The 23,580-nt window shown below is 37.1% G+C and overlaps 2 protein-coding genes and 2 long non-coding RNA genes across 5 annotated transcripts; all 4 read right to left on the bottom strand.

The window, feature by feature from the left end:
• Positions 1 to 79: 79 nt before the first annotated feature.
• LOC120495596 (uncharacterized) lies at positions 80 to 1,603 on the bottom strand. The gene is made up of 4 exons (XR_005626094.2): positions 650 to 1,603; positions 469 to 538; positions 313 to 378; positions 80 to 129 (listed from the first exon to the last, which is right to left on the bottom strand). It is a non-coding gene; the product is annotated as an uncharacterized LOC120495596 (long non-coding RNA).
• A 2,117-nt stretch (positions 1,604 to 3,720) lies between these two features.
• Positions 3,721 to 11,745, bottom strand: LOC120495565 (cyclic nucleotide-gated channel beta-1). Of its 2 annotated transcripts, XM_089127832.1 has the most exons (19): positions 11,380 to 11,745; positions 10,972 to 11,125; positions 10,240 to 10,272; positions 9,910 to 10,008; positions 9,531 to 9,685; positions 8,979 to 9,170; positions 8,377 to 8,585; positions 8,236 to 8,286; positions 7,852 to 7,938; positions 7,694 to 7,758; positions 7,481 to 7,603; positions 6,795 to 6,936; positions 6,555 to 6,714; positions 6,365 to 6,462; positions 6,087 to 6,170; positions 5,863 to 5,981; positions 5,621 to 5,767; positions 5,309 to 5,501; positions 3,721 to 5,100 (listed from the first exon to the last, which is right to left on the bottom strand). In XM_089127832.1, exons 1-19 carry the CDS (start codon positions 11,612 to 11,614, stop codon positions 4,891 to 4,893), a joined length of 2,556 nt encoding a protein of 851 aa, XP_088983958.1. In that variant the 5' UTR covers positions 11,615 to 11,745; the 3' UTR covers positions 3,721 to 4,890. The 2 variants fall into 2 exon arrangements, with proteins under 2 accessions (XP_088983958.1, XP_088983959.1); XM_089127833.1 differs by lacking the exon at positions 10,240 to 10,272.
• Positions 11,746 to 12,015: 270 nt separating this feature from the next.
• LOC148965072 (uncharacterized) lies at positions 12,016 to 14,047 on the bottom strand. Its single transcript, XR_016150730.1, has 4 exons — positions 13,817 to 14,047; positions 13,232 to 13,523; positions 12,889 to 12,922; positions 12,016 to 12,193 (listed from the first exon to the last, which is right to left on the bottom strand). It is a non-coding gene; the product is annotated as an uncharacterized LOC148965072 (long non-coding RNA).
• A 275-nt stretch (positions 14,048 to 14,322) lies between these two features.
• Positions 14,323 to 21,725, bottom strand: LOC148965073 (uncharacterized). Its single transcript, XM_089127637.1, has 15 exons — positions 21,648 to 21,725; positions 20,895 to 20,916; positions 20,673 to 20,736; positions 20,492 to 20,594; positions 20,349 to 20,377; positions 20,152 to 20,257; positions 19,404 to 19,438; positions 19,211 to 19,306; positions 18,694 to 18,791; positions 18,529 to 18,589; positions 18,358 to 18,430; positions 18,251 to 18,275; positions 15,399 to 15,675; positions 15,166 to 15,306; positions 14,323 to 14,386 (listed from the first exon to the last, which is right to left on the bottom strand). The coding sequence occupies exons 1-15, from the start codon at positions 21,723 to 21,725 to the stop codon at positions 14,323 to 14,325; spliced, it is 1,272 nt and encodes a 423-aa protein (XP_088983763.1).
• Between the last annotated feature and the right edge of the window lie 1,855 nt (positions 21,726 to 23,580).

A 23,580-nucleotide genomic window follows, 5' to 3' on the forward strand; every position in this document is an offset into this window, starting at 1 on the left:
TGATGGGCCTTCCCCCTGTGACCACTGATTAGTTTAACTCATTAGCTTACATGACTGATGTAAAAGGTCTCATACTCACAGGCAACATGATGTCTGGTGGATCCATAAAGCATATCTTGATAGCAGAATCTTGATAGAAAAAAAAAAAATATATATATATATGTATATTATTTTACCAAAATGCATCATTACAGTAGCACAAGTACCTCTATGTGACATTACTGCTATGATGTACATAGGCTTACAATGCCTAAGGAAGGAGGAAATCAGATAGTCATGAAGGAATAATGATAATAAATCACACACACACACCTTTTAAGAAGCTGGCTGGTGGTGGCCTTCCCCCAGTGCCAGCAACCTCAGTCTTCTTTTTGGTCGCTGCAATTAAAAAATAACACAAATAAAAAAACCTGAATAGTTGCAACTTCAAGCTGGCATTGATTACTACACACCATTAGATTTACTTACCATTCTGAACTATATTTTATATTTTATTTTCACCAGCTGCCATGTTCTTTTTCCTTCACTTGAGTTGCTGCTGCGTGAAAGCAATTAACGTTACTGTTATTCACACACAAACTTTGCAATGTATTGTGACACACATTCAATGTTGATAAAGTTATTTTAAATAGTTTACACCGCTACTTACGCATTGAGACGATCAGCCATTTCCTGCCAACCTTTCTCTCTTGCTTTATTTAGCCTATAAGAACGTTCTTTGGCAGGTTCTACCTGTCAGTGCAGCTCGCTGGCGCTCTAAATGCTGCTGTTTTGCTATTCTTAACATCACTGCCCTCACTGATTCACTCACTGGGGGAAAATCGGCCACAGGCAGGAGTCTAACTGGCATTTGCGGTTGGTCTTTATGTGGCTGCTTCTTTTTAGAGGCCGTCTTCTTTTGTATCGGACGAACGGGGCTCTGCTTTTGTGCACTGGCTTGTTTCCCCACACTGCTCCGGTTCACATGTGGTAACTGGCCAGTCACCCGCTGTGGTGGGAGAGGGTCAGAAGCACCAGAAGGGTGTCCTTGCGGAGCTCGAGCTTTCACTCGGGGGTTGTGGGTCTTGAAAGCATCCGTACCGACCAGTGGAGGCAGAGTCGGGAATGGAGATTTCTTCATTTTCCCGTCTGGCCTTTCAGTTGGCGCATGCGGTGTCTGGTGAGGTCGGGTCAGACCATTTCGTATTCCAGTCACCATAAACATGGGTGTGGGGCCAGTGGGCTTCACAGACTCATCCTTCAATGTTGACGGCATCTTCAGCACACGGCGATGCTGCCTGATGGTTATTTGGTTAGGTGTAGTCAGATCATTGTCACGCCCGTTTCCAATCACCATCAGTGTGGGTGTGTGTCCCGTGGGCCTCACAAACTCTCGGCGATTACACGGCATTGTGTGCGAGGGTGTGTGTCCAGTGGGCTTCACAGACTCTCGGCGAATCGACGGCATCTGCCCACGGTGATGCTGCCTGATAATTGGCCTAGGATGAAACATTTTCAAGACAAATATCGCTGTTATCCGTGAAATCCGTCTTCTGTCAATGTTCTCTCAAATGAATTTGCGAAAGAAAACAAGAAATATTTTTGTTATTATTTAAAATTAAATTATTATTTAAACTAATTATAGAAAAAAAAACATTTTTGACATACTTGTAATACTTCAAGTTCTTTTTAAATAAATGTGTTTTATTTTTTAACTATAACTGTTTACATGCCCCATTTTGAAAATGGGGTCGCAAAAACGGCAAACCTTCTTAGCTTATTGAGTTGATTCAATTTGCTATTATTGTGTAATCAATAATAATAAGTCTTCCTAATCTAGTGTTTAATAAAATATGTGTATTTCTGATCATACTAAAAACATGTTTTTGTTCAGTTTGAATTAATTGTCATTAATCGAGAGTTACAATCAAGAAGCCAACATATACAGGTATTTTTTAATCTTATGCTGTTAATACAATCTGAGTATTTCTGCATTGTAGTTCCAATTGCAAGCTTGTATGTTTGTTCTCAACATACAATTGAGATTGCAGGAATTCTTTTAGACTATACTGGTAACATTAATCCTTAATCTACATATCCTTGAACATTTCTCAAAGTAATTACAAACTAAAGAGATATCAATAACAGCAACACACAACAATGTAAAATAAGGAAATCAAGAACACTTAATCTAACAGCCAATGTCCTTCTCTTCAGATCTCTTCAGGTTTGACCTCAGGCCAAATAGTGAGAGGGAAATGGCCCTCTGTGTAGAGGAATGGGAAGACCCATCTCAGTGAAATTGTGTGTGAAGGTGTGAATGACAGCTGTCCTGCACTCATGTCCCGTTTCAGCCTAACTATCGCAGGTTTCTCAAATCCGCAACATGACATCATGACTTTTGCGTAAACATACACTCCACTTTCAAGTCAAGTGCGTTATCTATACGCATTTTGAGCTATCCACGTGTATGTCTACGCCGTTAAATGTCCAAGTGATTCCGTGTGTTTGTACACAGCTCCTCTAGAGAGAGCCTGTGATCCAGGAATGCTTGAGTTGACATAGGTTTCTCAGAGCGCTTGTTAGTCTGCACAGAGTCTCCAGAGACACTGAATCTCCAGTAACGCTACTGCTCAATACAGTCTTTGCAACCTCTGTGGCTGCACCACTGGGTTATTGACAAGGTCGCGACAAACTGGACACAAAAGGTCTTCAGGGCCGTGATTCACTTCAGTCAATTGCATCGTGCCAGACTCACTTCACTGACGTATGTATGAACAGGACATGTCAGTGCAATCAACCCATTCAGCTAAGTTACAAGAATTGGCTTTATGCCCAGCTGCACTACTTCCTGAACTTCAGCCAGCTCCTTGTTTCCTGTCTGCCATTATTGGCCAAATTGATTAATTCAGGTGTGTCTGATTATTGTTGCCATGACTACTGAGGTCAGACACACCTGAATTAATCAATTTGGCCAATAATGGCAGACAGGAAACAAGGAGCTGGCTGAAGTTCAGGAAGTAGTGCAGCTGGGCATAAAGCCCATTGGATTAAACGGTTCAAGTGGTTCTCGAGTCAGTTCACCGACTCATTTAATCATGAAGTTTAGACATCCATTTCGTTAGATTCGTCTATTTATTAAGTGAACACGGACATATGAAAACAATAAACTCTCTAATAAAAATAAATAAATAAATTTGCCGCACTACGTGATTATGATGCCGGTATGACGTCAGAACCTGGAAGACTAATTCAACAATGATGTTTTATTACTAATTCAACAATGTTTCTTTCGAAATGTTCTCATGTTTTTTTTTCTCTCTCTATTCAATTTGATTAAAATAAGGTCTGTGGTAAATAACTTTTTGCGTATTTAATAACTTCGCTATTCAAAACAAAATTCAAGTGTTTGCATAGAGATAGTTTGTGGAACTGAATTTGGTGATTAATATTTAAATTCGTAATATATTAGTTAGATTGTATGTATGGAAATATTGCTGTAATATATTGAGACTAAAAGATGAAAGAAAAAAATGGATCAATACTTACATTTTCTAGTTTAATCATTTAAAGTTATTCCCTGGATCATTTATTTGGTTAATCTGAATGATTTTTTGTTTATTTACTTTGATGCTACTATTATTTAAGCAGTAGTATATTGTAATATACCGTGTATGTTTTTGTGCAAACGTTCTTGTTCTGTAATAAAAAAAAAGGTAAAAGGAGATAAATAAACAGACATACAATAATTTAACTTTAATTATGTGACAATTTTACAATAGCCATGCCATTCCAAATCACTCAACTTTGACCTACAGTTATTGAATTATTTACAGAGTAGTTACTCAGGCCATACAACTTTTAGCTGCTTAGAATGTTCTAAACATATGAAACATTGTGCAACAGCAATATCATACAGTACAATAAACAGATTCAGCATTTATCACAATTTGCACAAGTAAAAATAAATAAATAAATAAAGCTTGTGCATAATATTCAGCTGCTCTCTCTAAAGTATTTATTCTATTTTCCATGTGATTGTCCAACAAGCATAACTAACTTCCCAGCGTTTGTTGTATACTTATACATCAAGGAAAACAAGTCATCAGAGAAGGTTTATATAAAAAAGGCAGTTTTCATTTTCAAACCTTCTGCCCACCTGCTCTCGGTTTTAAAAAAAGCTGACCAAAACCTAAATCTTTCAACATTGTACATACATTAAAAAAATAATAATTTTAGGCCTACATCTAGATACCATAAAAATGTTTGTATTTCACACTTTGAAATTATCACACCTATTATCTTCAGCACAGCAGACAGATGTTGCACAGAGACTAACCAACCTGATAAGAATAACAATAATTCCAAAAGAAAATGTCTTGCAGTGTAGTTGTGCATATCATATTAATCATCTTTAGTTTAGACATCGAGTGTTTCAAACTGTCCACACTTCTAAAACCAGTACATTTATAAGTGAACTGTCAGGATATACTTTATATGTACACCAGGATGTTTGGTCACCTTACATAAATGCTACAAAAAAAACAAAAAAAATGAATGATCAGGGTTTATTAAGGCACTTAAGTATTGGATAGCAGGAGCAAACAAATGTAAACTGTTCTATTTTATTAAATGTAACTGTGTGTCATTTATTAACATGAAAATAATTAGATGACCGTACTGTACAGTATTTTAGAAATGACATCCGAAAAAAAGCTGTGAGCATCCGGCTGCCCCAGGTAGATAAAATAGTTAATATTCTGATTATTATTAAATATTCTGAAAGAGAAAACTTCCTGATGAGAAGACTGTTTTGTGCAGTCCAGATGTTCACTTACGTGACCGTACCTGACCTCACGACCCGTTTCAGAGTTGAAACACCGAGCACAACGGTGTTCTGCAAATTATGGCTTATTTATTTGCCGCTGGATTACCTCTGTGCAATTTTGTTTCCTCCTCAGCTGGGTTCTCTTCAGCAAATACATTCCCTTCCCCAGTGCCGGTGGGGGTCGCAGGGATTTGAATTGAGCTGTCTGACATCTGAGACAGTGTGTCTGCGTCTTGCTCCGAGTGCGGTTCATGGACTGGTGAGTTGGGCGTCGCAGAAGAAGAGACGGAGCGCTACATGCGAAAAAAGTGAAATGTGCTTGATAAATACATATTTAATATATATATTAAATCAGCAAACACTGAACCAGACTATTTAAATGTTGAGTAAGCAATTTCATAGGCTGCAGGATCAGCAGAGGCCAATCAGGTAAAAAAAAAAAAAACTGCTCAAAATAAAGAAATAAATATACATTATAGTAATTCAATTCAAGGTACATACCTGCAATGAGACACTTGATCTGTTGGTTCTGTCCTTCAGTTTGGACCATGTTCCTTTCATTCCTGATTTCACCGTCATCTCCAGCGCTGCTTTTAACAGTTTGGGCGTCTCTGCACGAGGAGGAATAATCGGGATGGGCTCCTTCTCTTCCTCTTTCTTCTCAGCTGGCTTTTTATCCTTCATCAACATCTTCCTAAAGGGCAGATAGCATATTACAGAGTATTTAAACAAAAGCTTAGTCTGGACATGACGTAGTGAAATATCGTTGAAATATTTATCATTGATGATTTTCCTTTCAGCTGCTGCACTCACTTTGCTTTCTTGCGGAGCAGTTTCTGGGATTCCGGATAGTGCACAATGATATCATTCAGGTCCTTTTTGGTCAGGATGAGTAGGTTTGCAAAGCCACGCGCTACAACGTTAGCTGTTCGCCGGTTTACTCCGCCTACAGCAAGCAAGCTTTATTTAGGGAAACAGACAGAAGATCAAATTTGACAATGAGGGATTTAAGACAATGTTCTGTATACCAACGAATTAGGTACAGTTGCCCTCACCTGACCTCTCCAAACACCGCTCCTGCTTTTAGGGTCACAAACACAGTCTTTCCATCGGGACCACCAACTACCTGGACTTCCCCTGCCTTTATGATGTACATCTCACGGCCCACTTCATCCTGTAAAATGATATATATTACTTTGGTACAATGGCTTGTCCTCACAAACACAAGTATGTATAAAAGTCTGTTATGTAGGCTAAACATCATCTTTGTGTTTCTTGCCTTCTTGCAGACATAGTCTCCTGGAAGATACACCACTGATCTGAGCCTCTTCAACATGTCAAAGATCATCTGTCTATCGCAGCCCTGAGAAAGACACAATGAAAAAAAGTCAAGGCAAGTTTAAGAACTGTTCTGGGTTCCCTCCAGTTTAAAAAAATATATCTATAAAAATCTAAATCTGCAGACTGGCTCTGACTTTTGGTAACTAGCATTGTCTTTTGGAGATTGTAAAAATGTAAACAAAAGTTGTGTTGTGTAATTCCAGCCATAGCACTTGCCTGAAAGAGTGGCACTTTGCTGATAATGTTGAAGCTGACATCCACTGCTATATCCAGCCTCATCTTATCAGGAAGTTGATCTAGAAGCTCTTGTTCATCTGTGTGAAACCACAAAAGTTAATTTTTTTGTTATATGATAATATATGTCTGTAATGTATTTTTTTCATTGATGTCTGTCTTAGTGTCTTACCCAGCATGCCTTGGGACTGCCACGTGTAGCTGTACCAGGTTTTCACTCTGTTCTGCACGTCTTTAGGTATGCGGTAGGAGGCCATGTATTTAACTGTGTTGTCCACACAGGCACGATAGTTTGTCTGAGCCGCCGTAGCTGCACCCACAACATCTCTCATCTGACAAAAGACAAGCTTCACTCAATGATATTAAACACTAAAGTCTTTTGATCCCTTTCACACCATGATAATGGCTTTACCTGACCAATCATGATGGAGAACACAAACACTCCAATAAAGTAATTGATGAGCTGAAACACAATCTCAAAAAGTGTTGTGGGTCCTGGCAGGCCACCAATAGTCAGCAGAGTCTTCACAGCAAAGTAGTAGCAGCGAATGTAACTGAAAATGTCACAAAGCAAACATAAATAGGAATTATTTATATCTCAAAACATAAACGTTGAAAATATTATAAAACATCGTTTTCTAAAAACATCCTTTTAGAAATCGTTGTGATTAAATTACATTCATAAACATGAATACATGAACATATTCCCCACCAACATTTACATATTAATGCCTATCCAGCAGATAATCAACAATATTATGTTGGTGCATCAATCCTAGTCAATCACAACAGAGGTCATTTACATATACATTTCTTAAAGGTAAAGGAGCAAAAACAATCAGTTTAATACTGTTCATCCGAGAGAAGGTGGAAAATTACCATGTAAAACTGTTTTTGGTGCAGAAAACCTGGACTAATAGTGTATGTGGAACGGAAGAATATATTAATGCTCGCTCACACACGCTTTTTAATAACTGTAAAAAAAAAAAAGAAGTAGAATCCTTTTTAAAGCTAAGAAAGTGGGACTTTGAATATAATGTGAAAGATCAATGGTAGATTGATGTAAATGAAAGCTAATAACAAAATTGATTCACATACCTATTTCCCGTCCCATCATAGGCCCAATCTGAGAAACCCAGACCTTCATATGAAGAGCCCCAGTAGTACAAACAGGCATTGCAGTGGACCGCATAAAGCAGGTAGGTGGTGGTTCGAATGACTCTGATAAATGAAATAAGACATGAACCAAAATAATAAATTATTCAGATAGCAAATGCCCAATACAAAAGTTTATAGAAACGATCAGCTAACCTGTAAACATAAGCATTGGTCAGGATAGCTTCAAGACGCTTGTTGAACTCAAAGAAAGACATAAACTGCACAAAGGAAAGACACATTAAAGAATTAACAAAGTTCATCATGGACTGATCTTGCTAAATCCCAGTTAAACGGTGAGAGTAGCAGCTTGCCTTCAGGATCCTGGGTAAGCGGAGAAGTGGATTAAACCCTGTTTTGAAGTAGAGAAGCTCTAGAGGAAGTAGACTGACAACATCCAGCTGCAACACAGGAAATGAGACCCTTAGGAGCCGTTCACACAGAACGCATTGTTTTTCAATATAAACGCGCTAGACAGACATCTTCAACCATAGCACTCAAGTCTTTTGCAGCATCTCGCGCATGACACAATTTAAAAGTTCAACTTTTAAAACGTGTCTCTAGAACTTTTTTTCCGTTCCACTAACGTTTTTAACAGCAAAAGCGCATTCAGAGTGAACCACCCCTTAGAAAACAGAATGTGTCCAGTACCTCAGAGCATAAACAAGAAACAATAAATGGCATAAATGTCTCATTACCTTGAATCGTAAAGCTTTGATGTAATTATTTCTCATTTCTTTCTTCTCGCTCTAAAAACAAAAAAGTTTGCAAAACACCGGGTGAAAAAAAAACATTTGTTTTACTTTACATATTCTAATATTTTGCCTGACTATATTTACCACAATATCCCCATCTTGCACAAACTGAAGTCGGGGTTGAAAGGCCAGGACGTCCAGAATATAGACGGCATCACATAAGTAGTCAATCAACAGCCACACATGGATGTTATCCGGTGTTTGATAAGGAAACGCCCAACGCACAGGAATCATCCAGGCGCTCCAGTTAAACGCCAAAGACACGCAAAACAGCCAAAGTACGTACATCAGATCTACAGAGAACACAGAGCAATGTGAGAATTCATCGTTTGTTTTACTCAAATGGTTTGTGGAAAATATTGTGATGCACTAAATTTAAAAAAAAAAAAAAAAAAATTAACAATTAGTATGACTCATTAAGTTCAATTCAATTAATTAAACCATCAATGTGCACCAAATGTAAATTATGCAAAAAATATAGTTCATAAACCTTATTCCTAGTTACCAAATGCTATTAATGTTTTAAAAAGAGAGAGGAATGTGCAGTTAGGGAAAACGGTGTGAGAACCGAACAAAGAATGAAGGAAAATCAGTAACTGATCGGATTTATGGATTTATGTGCAGGTAATGGAATGTCGAGACAGCTGTAGGAAAGTCTAAATGAGTCCATGAGAAGTAGTGCTCACTAGTGAAGGGGTCGATGCTTGTTGGAAAACGATACTGCAGAAGCCGAGCAATCCTGGACTGAGGTTTTATTTTGCAGCACAGGAGCTTCGTTTTCTCATCTTCTTTCTTGGCGGGGGCCTCGGGCACCTCCTGCTCGGTTTTCTGCTCTGCTGGAGGTTCCGGAGGAGGAGCTGGAGCTTGCTTAGCTGGGGCTGTTCATAAAAGACCATATTATTTGCTATGTAGACTTAGATATTTGGACACTGAAGTCACTTAAAAAGTATTCATTTCATTTCATTTATTACATTAAAAATCTAATAAAGTGGCACCTGCAAACAAATGATGCTACAGCATCCAATTACTTTTAAATTGAAACTTTTTTGTGAGGATAAATAACCAGCGGGCCAATATCGCACATGATTATGCTTATTTCATTAAAAGAAGCAGAAATCGTAATCACAAATAAAATACGATTGCCTTACTATATCTATTGCCTGTCTGGCAAACAATTTGCTTGAAAAGTGTGCTTCTGCTGCAAATGCCATTGGTGTGTTATGTTGGGCTTAACTCACAGCCAGGCGGTGTCTCATCGTCTGAATTGTCTGGATCAATCAGTTTCTCTTTGACCCGCTCTGTTCTCTCTTTGAACAGCTTGACCAGCTCCTGTAATCTCTCGTTTACTACGGTACTTGTCTGGCTGGCAGAAGAGGATGGCCGTTGATTAAGCCTTAAGACAGAACATAATTAGTAAATTTAACATTTAAATAATTAGATAATTACATATTTGTATATGTTGTTGCTAGGTTTCTCAAAGCACATTATAGAACATGCATAATTTGCAACCAACCTACAGTATATCCATGATGTGTTTTTTTTGTTTTTTTTTATTATAAAAGTATTTAATTAAGGTGCATTCATTTTAATTTCAGATTTTATGAGTTTATTTGTTACCCGTCATCTCCACTTGAGATGCTACTCTGGCTTGGCCAGGCCCGGACTGAGGTTTCTAACTCCTCCTCTTCCTCATCATCTTGTGAGTAAAGTCTCTTGCTGTAACAGAGAGTTGAGAGAAAGTTATGATGGACCTATACAGGACTGGAATTATAAATTAAAGAGCAACAAGTAACAATAAATGCTTTAAACAAATGACATTTGGATATGATAAGTAAGGAAATGATGAGTAGTCTTCACAAACTCAAATACGCACACAAATGTACAGAATAAAGTGGGGAATATGGAGTAGATTGAGATGAGTCCTGAAATAGACTTAGTGATTCTTACATCTTGGTCCAAATTGTCTGTGGTTTTCTGTCTCTGCATACACCGTTAGCATCCAGAAAAATAAGTGTGTGTATGTGTGTAAGTAAGTGTGTGTGCAGACAACAGAACAGAAAAGAAACAAAACATGAAATGTATATTTGGATTTCAATCGGGCTTTTCACAGTTGAATTTGTGAACTCAATGATATTGTCAACCATGTTTCACATTTTATGCTGAGGGTTTATAGATTTTCACATTGTACATTTTAAACCCTGAATTAACCTTTTAATTAGCATATTTATGACATCTACGATTCTAAGAATGTTAAAGGACAAGTTCGGTATTTTACAATTAAAGCCCTGCTTTAAGATCGTCCCTGATGAAATAGAATGGTTAAGATTGTTTTTTAGACAGATGCTCCTGTCACGATAATTTTTGGATTCTGTGTTAGCACCCCCCCACCTTTATAATGAAAGCATAGGTGCACTCGAACAATCATTCATTAAAACGCATAAAACTAGTTTACAAAGACGTGAAACTCACCGAGTGGTCTGGGGTGTTCACTGATATGCTCACACAAAAATCGCTGCAAAATATGCTTCTCAACAGGTTTTATCGTAGTTTTTGTCCAAGTCCATTTTCTTCCTGTTTTTGGTCTAAGTCACATGAATTCGCTTTTTTGCCTGCAAAATTTTGCATAAAACCACTCCTTTTCTACATTCAGTGTGATTAATGAAAACAAGGCAGATTTACCTGGTTCGATTGGCTTTACGGACACCAGGCACAGTAAGGGTTTTGAGGTTGGGATCCTGTGGGTTTATTATAGGGGGTATAGGGCGAGATCTCCCTCGGTCAGAATCAACATCTTCCACATTCACGGCTGGGTGCACACTCAGTCTGGAGCTCACTGAAGACAAAAGATTATACATAAAAGAAACCTTAACACTAAAAGCAGTGTTTTCAGTAACGTCCTCTTCAAGACTTACCTTGAGGTAACCGGCCTTAGAGTATGAGATCAGTGATTGGTACATGAAGAGGTCACTTTGTTTACTACAGGCACCCACAATCTAATGTTCTCTAAGTCACACTTGGCAGCAAGGCATAGTACAGCAAAGCATAGCACAGACTAATCTAATAGAAAAAGGCAACAATGTGGATCACCTGAGGGTCTAGCAGAGGTGGGGTCATCCTCAATGTGGAAGGCAGGGTTGGAGACGCCTGACAACTGCCTGGAAGGGGTGATGGGTGGCAGACGGGGGTAAGAGGGCACATTGGGCAGGTCTAGGATGGAGCTTGGGGAAGAGGGCGAAGGGGTACGGGGGGAATTAAGCGGGGACTGGCGGACAAGGTGGTCCAACTCCAGATCCCTACTCTTCAGCGGCTGCTCCTTGGGCATCCTGTTCGGGCTTAAGTTTGTTGAGACGGCTCTGAATGTTAGTGTAACACTGCTGGGCACACTGTGGAATGTTGCTTATCTTTTGTGGAATGCTGGATATTTTTTGTGGAATGCTGGAGAGTTGTTGTGGAATGTTGGAGATCTGTTGCGGAAGGATGGAAAACCGTGGAATGCTGGAAAGCTTTTGTGGAAAGTTGGACAACTTTTGCGGGAGGTTTGATATTTGTTGCGGAATGTTGGACAGCTGTTGTGGGAGACTGGATAACTGCACGGGGAAGCTGGGAAACTTAGGAGCACTAAAAACCGTCTGGTTGGGGAATTGTGGGGCGATTTTGGAGAATCGCTGGGAAAGTTGTTGGGGTAGCTGAGAGATTTGTTGCGGAAGCTGTGCCAGTTGAGGAGGGAGCGGCGGCAGCTGTTGGGTGATCTGAGACAAAGCAGGGGGCAGATTGGGCATGGAAGGCACTTTGGGCAGGGTGACGTCAATGTCTATCAGGAACTGGTTGAATTCGTTGAGGGCTTGTGATGCATATGGTACACGCATGAAACAGCTCTTCAGCGCATCACATCTGGAAGGGACTGTGGGGAGAGCAGCACATATTCAATTATATTGTATGTTGCATGATTTGTTTACAATTTTTGATGCTCAGTCATATAGAATAACGTCGGGAAATGCCAATTACATTGGCCCCAAAAAGTATTGCATTAGATAAAATAAATGATCAAACCAAATGGCATTTATTTTATTTTACAAATAAAATTTCACAAGCACATTAATATTTATTATTAAAAAAATAACACAAGCACACTTTTTAATCATAATAAATTCACAAAAATAAATATGTTGATTAACAAAATATTAAATCTAGATATATACTAGAATGCAAGAGTAAGGATTCTTTCACTGGACCCAAAACTGAGAATTATGAAAATGTAACTTTTTTTTTTTTATAAATGAAAATTTTAAACAATTGTTATTTTTACACAAATTATTTAATATTTATTATTTAATTATTTAAAGACTACTATTATTATTATACACAATTTGTTTAACAAGTTTTAAGCTTACTTTACAAGGAAAAATTGCATTGAAATTAGCTGAAAATTATACTCCACTTTTTTTGGAAATAGGCTCATTTTACAACCCCCCCCCCAGAGTTAAACAGTTATGTTTTACTGTTTTCGAATCCATTCAGCCGATTTTCTGATATTTAGAAGAATATGTGTTTAAGGTGTTTGCGAAAGAAATTTCCGAATGACTGATAAAGACTCACCACTACTTTCCTCTTCAGTAAATGTACTCTCCACCTACATAAAGCAAAATTACAGAATTGTGAGACATTTATTTCAAACACTGTAACAAAGAAAAAAAAAAGCAGCACTATTACAAAAAGAAAATATGATCACTGCTATACGGTGCTTATGATTACAGCGTAAATCAGTGTAACTTCAGAGAGGGTTTTACAGTACGGGTATGTACTTGGTGTAAACAATGAATAATAATATCTGTGAAAATCCATTTACACAGAGGTAAAACAATCTATTTAAAATGGCATATAAAGCCCAACGTAAGAACACTTAAAGTTTAAAGTTAGATGGACAGTAAAAATATATTACCGGTGAATTAGTTTGTGAAACGGAGGTGCTGGAAATGGACTGAGGCTGCTGAGTAATCGGGTCAGGTTCTTCTTCAGCTACACTGGAGTCTCTGGGCTCCTCCTCTTCATGAAGCTCTTCAGGTTTAGGTACAGGTTCAGGTGCTACAGGTTCAGGTTCAGGCTCTGGTTCCTCCTGAAGAGGTGAAGAGGACTTAAACTCCTCCACAGGGGTTTCAACTGCAAACGCAGTGTTTACAGCTTCTGCCTCCCGTCCTTCTGGAACAAACTCCTTAACTAAAGGTACTTGACACCTGTGGATAGAAACAGCATGACGCATGAATCAGCTATTAACGTTACATAAACAACAGGCTAATCACATATGTAAGCAAGCAACTAACACATCTGTGTCAGCTATAAATAAACTCGCATAAGCACAATTTTTGCATGATGGAACAGCACGAGGCGAGATGTGTCTGTTTTGTTTTCCAAAAACCTCCTTTAATAGGATGGTCATTTATTTTAAACATTCATAAAATATTAAAACCGAAAGCTTAAAGCTAGCTTCACGCGTCACCGTCGTTGTATTATACGTTAATTAACTTACTTTGAAATCAGACCCGGTCTCTGAGCGCTTCAGGTGATGCAGTGTTCAATCTTATCCGTCCATTTTTGTGGCGTTTGTTTATAAATGAGCGTGATACAGATGTTATATATTTACGCGATTTATTAGAACGAGATAAATGTTCATTCTGGAAGTAAAGAACCTGCGCCATCCATCACTGCGACGAGGCAGAAAACAAGCATCTGAGGCGGGATTAGTAACTATAACAACCTAAGAGAAGGCACCGCGAGCCTCTAATATGGGATGCAATGTGGTTGCTAGGAAATGCGTGTATTGTAATTAAGTGTAATTCTGTGTGTGGCCATATTAATATAAATGCAGAAGCCACTTTCAGTTCAATTTTGTATTGCAAACACAGGCCAATGGCAAAACACAGCAATGAAAGAATGACAATATTTGATAGAAACTATATAAAAAAGGATTCTTCTAAGCTTAAAGAGACATCCCAGCTTGTTCACCATGATATTGTTGTACTATTTTCAGATGTCTTACTCTGCAATTTGACTCCGTGGGACTTCTATATCACTGTCCTCTTCCTGCAACACTTGTAGTCTGTGACACAGAAACATTCAAGTTATTAGATAGCCTCTAGGCCTATATGTTACAGAATATTTCAAGCCTATGTTGACAAAATGTAGAATTTTAAGAATCGAATCGGTAATTTAAAGACCATACTAATGGACTGCTAGTATGAATATTGGGACCCTGACACACAGTAGCCCTAAAAATTCACACTGAAAAGTGCATGAATTTCATTGCAGACGCCACTTGGCTTGATATTTTGTGTGTGTGTGTGTGTGTGTGTGTGTGTGTGTTTTTTAGATACACAAACACATGCATATTTTAATATATATATATATATATATATATATATATATATATATACAAACTGTTGTGTTTGATGTGATCAATTACTTAACTTATTGATCTATTTGACAGCAAAAATATTTAAATATATATTTTTATATTCTGAAACCTAACAAGTTTCTTTTTGAGAAATGTTTTACTTGAAAAGTTAATCTGTGCTATAATTCTTTCAGATAAATGCCACTTTTCAAATTATAATAAAAAGTTAAATGAATACATTTATTTAATTTAACAAATTAATTATAATATATTAAATAAATATGTATGTATAATAAATAAATGAATTATTATAATAAAATATTTAAATATTTTAAACTTTATATAAAATAAAATGTTTGGGCCCACTTGATACTTTTGCTATATTTATATGCACACACAGTATACTGTATATGTTTGTCATACACAAAAAGAGTATAGGTCTGATCGATTTCTTGTTATATTGTGCATGAGTTTGCATGAATTACTCTTGATCAACATCTTCAGGCTCTTCCGCAATGGTCTGAATGCCGTTCCGGGCCTGTGTTAACTCCCTGACAGCCATCTCTGCTGTGTGCCGTGCCACTTCTTCTGCCATGCGGGCCATTGCTAGACGCTCCTGTATCAACCTGCACCAGAGAACAGCACCACAAGTAAGCCTGTATCTAAAGTTACTTCAATTATTCTATCATCATGCTGCCAGTGTGCTTTTAGTTATTACCGTTCCTCCATGATCAATATGGCGGTGTCCTCTGCCTCCCTCCTGATGCTCTCGATCATGGGCGTCCATCGGGCAGTTTGGGTCTCTGCGTCCTCCAGCTCTATGTTTGCTTGTGAAAGTGGAAGAGATTGTTCCGGTGACCAAGGCGTCTGTGGATGGGACTGATGATGTGAATATGGAGGTGAGTTCGCTGCTGGACATGTTTCCTTTGCTTGAGCCTCATCTTCAGAGTCAATCTCCTCAAGAATGAGATCTGCAGGAACTGATCGAGCACTGCCTGCTGAGGACACAACCATGCTTGAAGACTGCTTTTACAACTTAAAATGTCATCACATGATTCTGTGGGGGATGATTTCCATTACTGTGCTGGGTTTTGTTCGTTTAAATTTAGTGTGATAAGGCATTTTTGAACGGAACCGTCATTCAAGTAAATAATTAGCCTGGTTTGTTTTTCCTTTAGGCCTACTTCATTGGATACATTGCCATTTTAGTGCTTAGAAAATAGGAAACATCTGTAAGATTAAATAAAGCCCCTATAAAATGAGTTCAATCGTTCCTCTTAAATATGTTATTATTTATTTTATTACTTATGGTTAATTACTTTGGTTGAAAGCAAAGTTATTTGCATGCGTTTTCCATGGAATTTAATTTTATATATCATTTTAGCCAATAGAGACTGAACCCTTCACACGTGTGCAATCATGAATTTTCCGTTATTAATTAATACAATATGAATAATTATTGACATCAAGTATATCAAATATTACTATACATTAAATACATAAAGATTAAATGACAATAAATAAAAACGAAGTGTGCAATACTGTTCAAAAGTTTGGGGTCAGTAAGATGTTTTTATTTTAAGAAATACTTTTATTTAGCAATGAAACATTAAATTGATCAAAATGACATACAAATGTTTACGTTTACAAAAGATTTCTCATTCATATAAATGATGTTCCTTTGTATTCATAACTTCATACTCATCAATGAATTCTGATTCCATGGTTTCCACAAAAATATTAATCAGCACAATGTTTTCAACATTGACAATAATAAGAAATATTTTCTTAGCAGAATATTAGAATGATTTCTGAAGCATCATGTATCACTAAAAATGTATTTTTTCCTTTAAAGAAATCATTTAAAATATATTGATAAATTGTCACAGTATTTCACAGTATTACTGTTTAACTTTTTTTATCGAATAAATGAAACCTTGGTGAGCAGAAGAGACTTCTTCCAAAAACATTAAAAACAATCTTACCAACCCTAAACTTTATTATATAACTTAAAAGCAGCCACAAATACAAGGCAATTCAATAAAAGAAAAAAAAAACATATAAAAAACATACTAGTCAACTAATGAAACATGCAGTAAAATGAATAATTACATCTCATAAGGATTACAAATGTTTTAAGACTTGTACAGTCAATCTAAATGTCAATTCACAAAGATCACTGCAGCAACAACTAACACCCATCTGAGAGATGCCAGCCATTCATACAATATTCAGAGTCTAAAAACATCTTAGTTAGTTATACAGTACAGAGAATATCAAGCATTACATTCAGTAGATAGCTGCCTGGTCATTCAAAAGAGCTACAAAGCCACTATTTAATTGCATCTGTCTCCACTGTCCATTTGTCTGTGACTGTGTAATGCTGTTGCGTGCTCTCTCTCCTTTTGTTTAAGGGGTTCTCAGTGTCCTCCCCCCTGTAACAGAAGGAGAAGATGGACTGAGTTATGAGTTTGTCCTACACTGTAACAGAATCGCTACCCTGAAGTCTTGCTACTTATATTCTGATGTCTCACAGAGTGGGTCATGTTGTTACGCATGCAATGATCTTTACACATTCTCATATTCTACTGAAACCACACTAGAGTTTCCAGGAAACAAACTGAGTTTGTTAAAGGGATACTTCAGGATTTAGCATTAAGCTTTGTATTAGTAGAAAACCTGTAGTATTTTCGAATCACCATGCTTTCCACCCTCATATCCCCCTGAGATTTATGTATTTTTTTGTCTGAAAAAAATCCTCCGATGACGCAAAAATCGTCATGATTTTTTGGCCAGAGGCTTAAGACTACAGTCAGTAGTAGAGGCTGTCCCGCATGTTTTCAACCTGCCCATAGATGGTGGGATCTCACTCACAGAATGTACACATAGTGTCAGCCATCTTTTTTTGGAAGCTAAGCTAGCAGGCTCTTGTTCTCTGTAGAAAGCTGAGTAGTAGGGGTTACCATCCTCTTTTTTTTTACCATCGGTAATCACGCCACCGGCCTCGTGCCGTTCTCCACAGGGTCCTAGCCTCGTCCTACTCGCCACAGTAAATATGATGAATGGCGACTGTAGAATGCAAAAGCCAAATCCTGGACATTTTCAGTAGCACCTCATTGAAATTCACAAGATCCAGGGGGCGGAGTTGGATCCAGATCCAACTCCTCCCCCTGGATTTCGTGTTCTGCAGTGTTCTGCATTTCGACATTTCGGGTGATCTTGAAACACATTTTCGGGCAGACTCGTCACGGAGACTCACTAGTAGCCTAGACTTGTTGTTTAACTACTACGCTCTGTTACCGGTAGGCGTGGCCTCCTACGGTAGTGAAGCAAGTGCATTCTGGGAGTTGTTGTCTTTCATCCACATAAGCAAAGAATACATTTTCTGGCTTTTCTCAGTCGAGACGGATCCAAATTCAAAAATAATTTCGCCTTTCTTCTACATAAATGACCCATTTTAAATATACATTCATCTTTCCTGAGGTGAAGTATCCCATTAACAAAAACAGTGTTGAAGGAGCGTAAAAAAACACAGCGTAAACAGTGTTGAAGGAGGAACGTCTTACTCACCATTTTGCACAATCCTCTCGTCCTCCTGGTGGAAAGAAAGAGAGTCAATGGGGAGAAAGAACTATTAAAACCAAAGTAATAACGTCAAAGCATTGCCCCTTACTTACCAAACATTCTTTGTTTCTAAGCACCAGCTGTGGCATTGAAAGTCCCAGGCCCTGAACAATCCAGCCCACCATACTGAAAACAAGACCGCATGGGACATCAAGTGGATCAAATCTATGCCGATATGCCTGTAATCACTTGCAAAAGAACGAATCAAATTTGACATGACTCACCTGGGAGTTTTTGGATCAATCTCCGTCATGCTGGTTACTGACTCTGGAGGAGGTGAATATACTGTTGATTTGAGAAATTGTGTTTTGTTTTTTACCAAACATGAACCTAACAGTTACAGCCTTTAAAAATACAGCTTTTTCCAGGTGATACAGTTTGAACAATACCTTTGTTTGAGCATTGTGATGACCTTGGTGTTGAAGAATTGGAATTTGGGGGTCTGGTCACATGGTGCGGTATAGCGCTCTTTATCCAGCTCATTACACTGGTCACACATTGAAATAAGCAATAATATTTCTTAAAAGTACTTTGCAAAAGGTTTAAAGTCACTGTGAATTTTTTTTTTTTTAAATAATGTGCCCTCGTAACCTTTAATTAGGGCAGAGCACAACCTGTCACTCACATGAGATAACCTCAACCATACAATCAATTGACAATGGACAGAATCAAGTCCTGTCCTACATTTTTTTCTTATTCGACAAGCTGTTTCACTCGCATATATACGTCACAATATGAAGGAAAAGACCATCGGAACTACCATTTCATTCTGACTTTAAGTTTCTGTGATATTCCTAACATGTGATTTTGAATGTAATAATGATGCTTGTCTTAGCAAAAAACAAACAAAAACTTAAGGCACCATATGTCACCATTTTCCCATGTGCTTTACAGAATGACACTCACTTGGGAGGGAACTGAGCAGGGATTTCCACCTCAGACACCTCGTCTTCTGACACTAGCTCTACTACTGGTATGTGTGGCAAAGGCTCTTCATCTGATGGGGAGATACACAAGCATGAACCCACTGATACTAATTCAACCATAGAGCTTATTCATATAACTCATACTTTTGCTGTTTTCCATAATGTAAACTGTCTGATACACACCTGGGAGGTCCTTGGCTACATAAACCTAAGGTAAACAGAAAAAGAAAATTAAAACAGAAAATAAGACAAAAGGAAACAGCAGAACATTATTAATTTTGATTTGCAAGAATTCAATCTTATTTTATTAGATTTTTTATTAAATAGATTTTGTTTACAAATGACTAATAATAACAACAATTGCATTAGGATTTTCTATTTACGTTTTGAATATGTTCTTGTGGCGAGCGGGACGAGTGATTGGCGTGATTGACACCTGCGCGAGTGTCTCGATCTCCACTGTCGTCGCTCCTCCTTTATACGAGAGATACGAGACCGGTGCGTCGCGCAGGATTTTTTCATTTCAATTCAAGATTGAAATTTATCAATCACGCCACCGGCCTTGAGCCGTTCTCTCACGGCCCTCGGCCTCGCCCCGCTCGCCACAGTTCTCAATAAACATCAATTCGAGAAACATAAATGAATCATTATTTTTGATACATTTTATCTAAGCTTTTAGTTATGTGTCTACACTGTAAACATTTCTTTTATCAATAAGTTAAGACAGTATATTTCTACATTGCTTTATGTCGTCAAAATAAGTTAAGCAATTTACAAAATTAAACTAATTTTTAAAGATATTTTAATGTAATATAATTTGAAATGACTTAAATATCCAAGTTTATTGTACTTAAAAAATGTTTTTACGGTGTACATCATAGATCTAAAGTAAATGGAAAAATAAAATGAAAAGTCTTGCACCTCTGTGACTTCTTCAGATTCTGGAGTCTCTTTCTCTATGTATTTCTCATCAGGCTGTGGGACCACCTTTCCAATTCCCTGCGAGATCCAGCCAATAACTCTAGCCCTGGCAGACAGAGAGCACTCACTGTATGGACACTTGATGCACAAGGATTCTTCACTGATATTGCTGGTAAGAATATTGTTCATTGCTTTACCTGTCAGCAGCGCCTTCCTCCTGCAGTGACTGAAACATGGTTCAAAGAAGAGTTCATTTCCAAAGAAAAAATTTGCTTTGAATGCACACTATATCCAATACTAAATGGTGTTAAATATCAATTATTTGAAATGAAATCAATACTTTAGCATCAGAGTTGGCTCTCGTAAGATGAGGACTCCCTGCAGGTTGTGGCAGCGCACTCGCAAAACCATTGGAAAGCCAGTTCAACATGCCATTCTGAACACTGAAACAGAGAAGCAGGTTTCAGGTTCAAACATTCACAGAGTGTCTTATTTTATGGATAAGATCAGTCAAGACTCACCTCCCCTGTGAGGTTTGGGATGATTGGTCTTCCTCCCTGCCTGTTTTGTATGAATTGAACTTATCTGCATGAGAAGAAAATAGAAAGAGGCTCACTGTGCATTACTATACCATTTTAATTGATTTTATAGTATTCAATTTTACATTACCCCCCCCCCCCCCAAAAAAAAAAACAAAACAAAACAACAACATTTTAATACATTTAAGGGTGCTGTGAATGTACCTTGATTTGATGTTTTCCCATTCTTCAGAGAAAATAAGATAAGATATAAGAGAATCAGAGATTTAATACATGAGAGAACATGACTTATTTAATTTTATTTATTTTTTTACTAAGGCTGTCAAATGATTAATCGCGATTAATCAAATCCAAAATAAAAGTTTGTGATTACATAATATATGTGGGTGCACTGTGTATAATTATTTTGTATATATATATATATATATATATAAATAAAACACACACATACATAAATATTGTTTATATATAAAATAATTTTATTAATATAAATAGAAAATAGAAATAGTTTCATGTATGTTATATGATATATAAATATTTGTATATAAATAATATTTTTTACTTAAATATACATGTATGTGTGTGTATTTATATATATTTTATTATATATATGTGCACCCACATATATTATGTAACCACAAACTTTTATTTTGGATGTGATTAATCGTTTGACAGCCCTATTTTTTACGTGAAGGGGTTTGTGAAGTTAGAATTGGCCATTTCGAAATTTTTTGACAAAAAATGATAGGGTAAAGAAGAGGGAATGGCATCATAAAATGTAGCGAGCCAGATTTGAACCTGCATTACCGACATGATTGAGCACCATGGGTCATTACAATATGTCAGAACATATGCGCTAACCGCTAAGCCAGGGGTCTCTAACTACCGCACTGTTACTGTGAAATTCAGTCACAAATATTAGTGAGGTGTGTTTTATGAGCGCAGGCTTTGGTTTACCGTTGTAATTGGCTCGTCCTTCAGATCGTCCTGTGTATCAGGAGGATGTGGCACGACCTTCACCACCCAGTTAAACATCCTGAGAGAAGGGGATAAAACTATTAAATCAAGAAATATCTCTTAAACACATACAGTGTCTGTAATGATAGAATAGACTATGGAATAATGGCATTTGAATCATTGTGTAGTAAGTATAGATCTTAACCTGAAACAAGTTTCATTTAATTATGTTTCATCCTCGTCAAGCTTAACCTAAAACCCAGGACCCTCGCTGACAGCTAATGCTTGCTAGCTTCATATGCTTCAGTCCATAATGTTCAAAGAGATTTGTTTCTAGGACAAGGATTTCATCTTTAGGGAAAGCCCAATGAAGTTCCTATTTATCCAAACCTATAGAGCATCTTTACAGGGAAACCCCACAACCGATTTAGAAGTAGAATGATATCATGGGTTTTTTTTCACATCCATTGCAAACATAAGAGGTTTGATGAGCTTGTTAATGAACAGTGAATGTAGTTTTTCAGACTAATTCTCATGACAGACTCACTCTAAAATTCTCAGACAGATTTGGACACAGTTGTACCTCATAATCGAAGCAACCAAGATATTTTGTAAGATTGTTCAGGCCCATTATGGCAGCCATTAAAACGATTAGCAGTCAGCAGTTGCACTGCAAGGGGTGAGGGAGTCAAGCAAAGGTAGTTAATCACTTCCTTTACCTTCACTCTTTCCATCTAAATGGACTCGATCTGTCTTTCATCTACAAAAATATTCTGCACAAAGCAAAATGAACAGTCCATAGCCTAGAAGACCAAGATGCTAACCATCTGTGAGAGCTTAGCATTGGATAGCATAGCTGATGTTTTACAATTACCTTGCAAGTTGTGGTTTTACATCTTATTTGAATTAAGCTTGCATTGAATGTAATAATGTATTTATATAAACTACTGTTTAAAAAATGGGGAAGAAATTAATACTTTAATTTAGCAAAGATGCATTATATTGACATTAAAGGCCCTTGTAATGTTACAAAAGATTTCTTTTTCAAATAAATGAACTTTCTAGTAATCAAAAATCATGAAAAAATGTATTACAGTGTCCAAAATAATATTAAACAACAAAATCTCAACATAATAACAATAAGAAATGTTTCTTAAAACACCAAATCAGAATATTAGAATGATTTTTAAGGTTAATGTGACACTGAAGACTGGAGTAATGATGTTGAAAATTCATCTTTGCCTTCAGGAATAAATTACATTTAAAAATATATTCAAATAGAAAACTTTTTTTTTTAAATTGTACAAATATTTCACAATATTGTTGCTTTTACTGCATCTTTGATCAAATAAATGCAGCCTTGGCGAGCATAATGTGCCTTGCATTGGTGCGCATAACTTGAAACTTCCTCAAAGAAAAATCTTACAGACCCAATTGTTGTAATGGTAGTCTAGAAATTAACATTGGGCAAAATTAATAAATGTTGAAAACCTAATGTTTTATAGTTCATGTTACTATTGTGCTAAGTACAAGCCATTTTTTAAAGATGATTTTGATCACAAATCACTGGTCAGGAAATTAAGAGTTGCATAAATACTGTAGATAAAGTAACTGCATGGAATAGCCTTCCCTACATTTGCAGGCAGCTTTTTACAGGAAGAAGAGTCAGTGTTGTTCCACTCAATGTTAATGGCTTCAAACATTAAAAGCTTAGCGTTTAGCCATTTTGGGCTTTCCTTTTTGTGTCCTGGATATAGGCTAAAACCTAATGCGATATATAAAGTACGTCCACTTGCGAAAACGTTTAGAAATTAAAATTTTCCTATGATAAAAAGGATTAATATATACAATTTGTCATAATCAGATCTAAATTGCTGCTCCCTTCTAGATCTAGAGCAATATCAAAATTCATAATTTTAATGATTCAGGGGGG

This window comes from Pimephales promelas, chromosome 25, assembly GCF_988280905.1.
Source record: "Pimephales promelas chromosome 25, fPimPro1.hap1.1, whole genome shotgun sequence".
Classification (NCBI taxonomy): domain Eukaryota; kingdom Metazoa; phylum Chordata; class Actinopteri; order Cypriniformes; family Leuciscidae; genus Pimephales; species Pimephales promelas.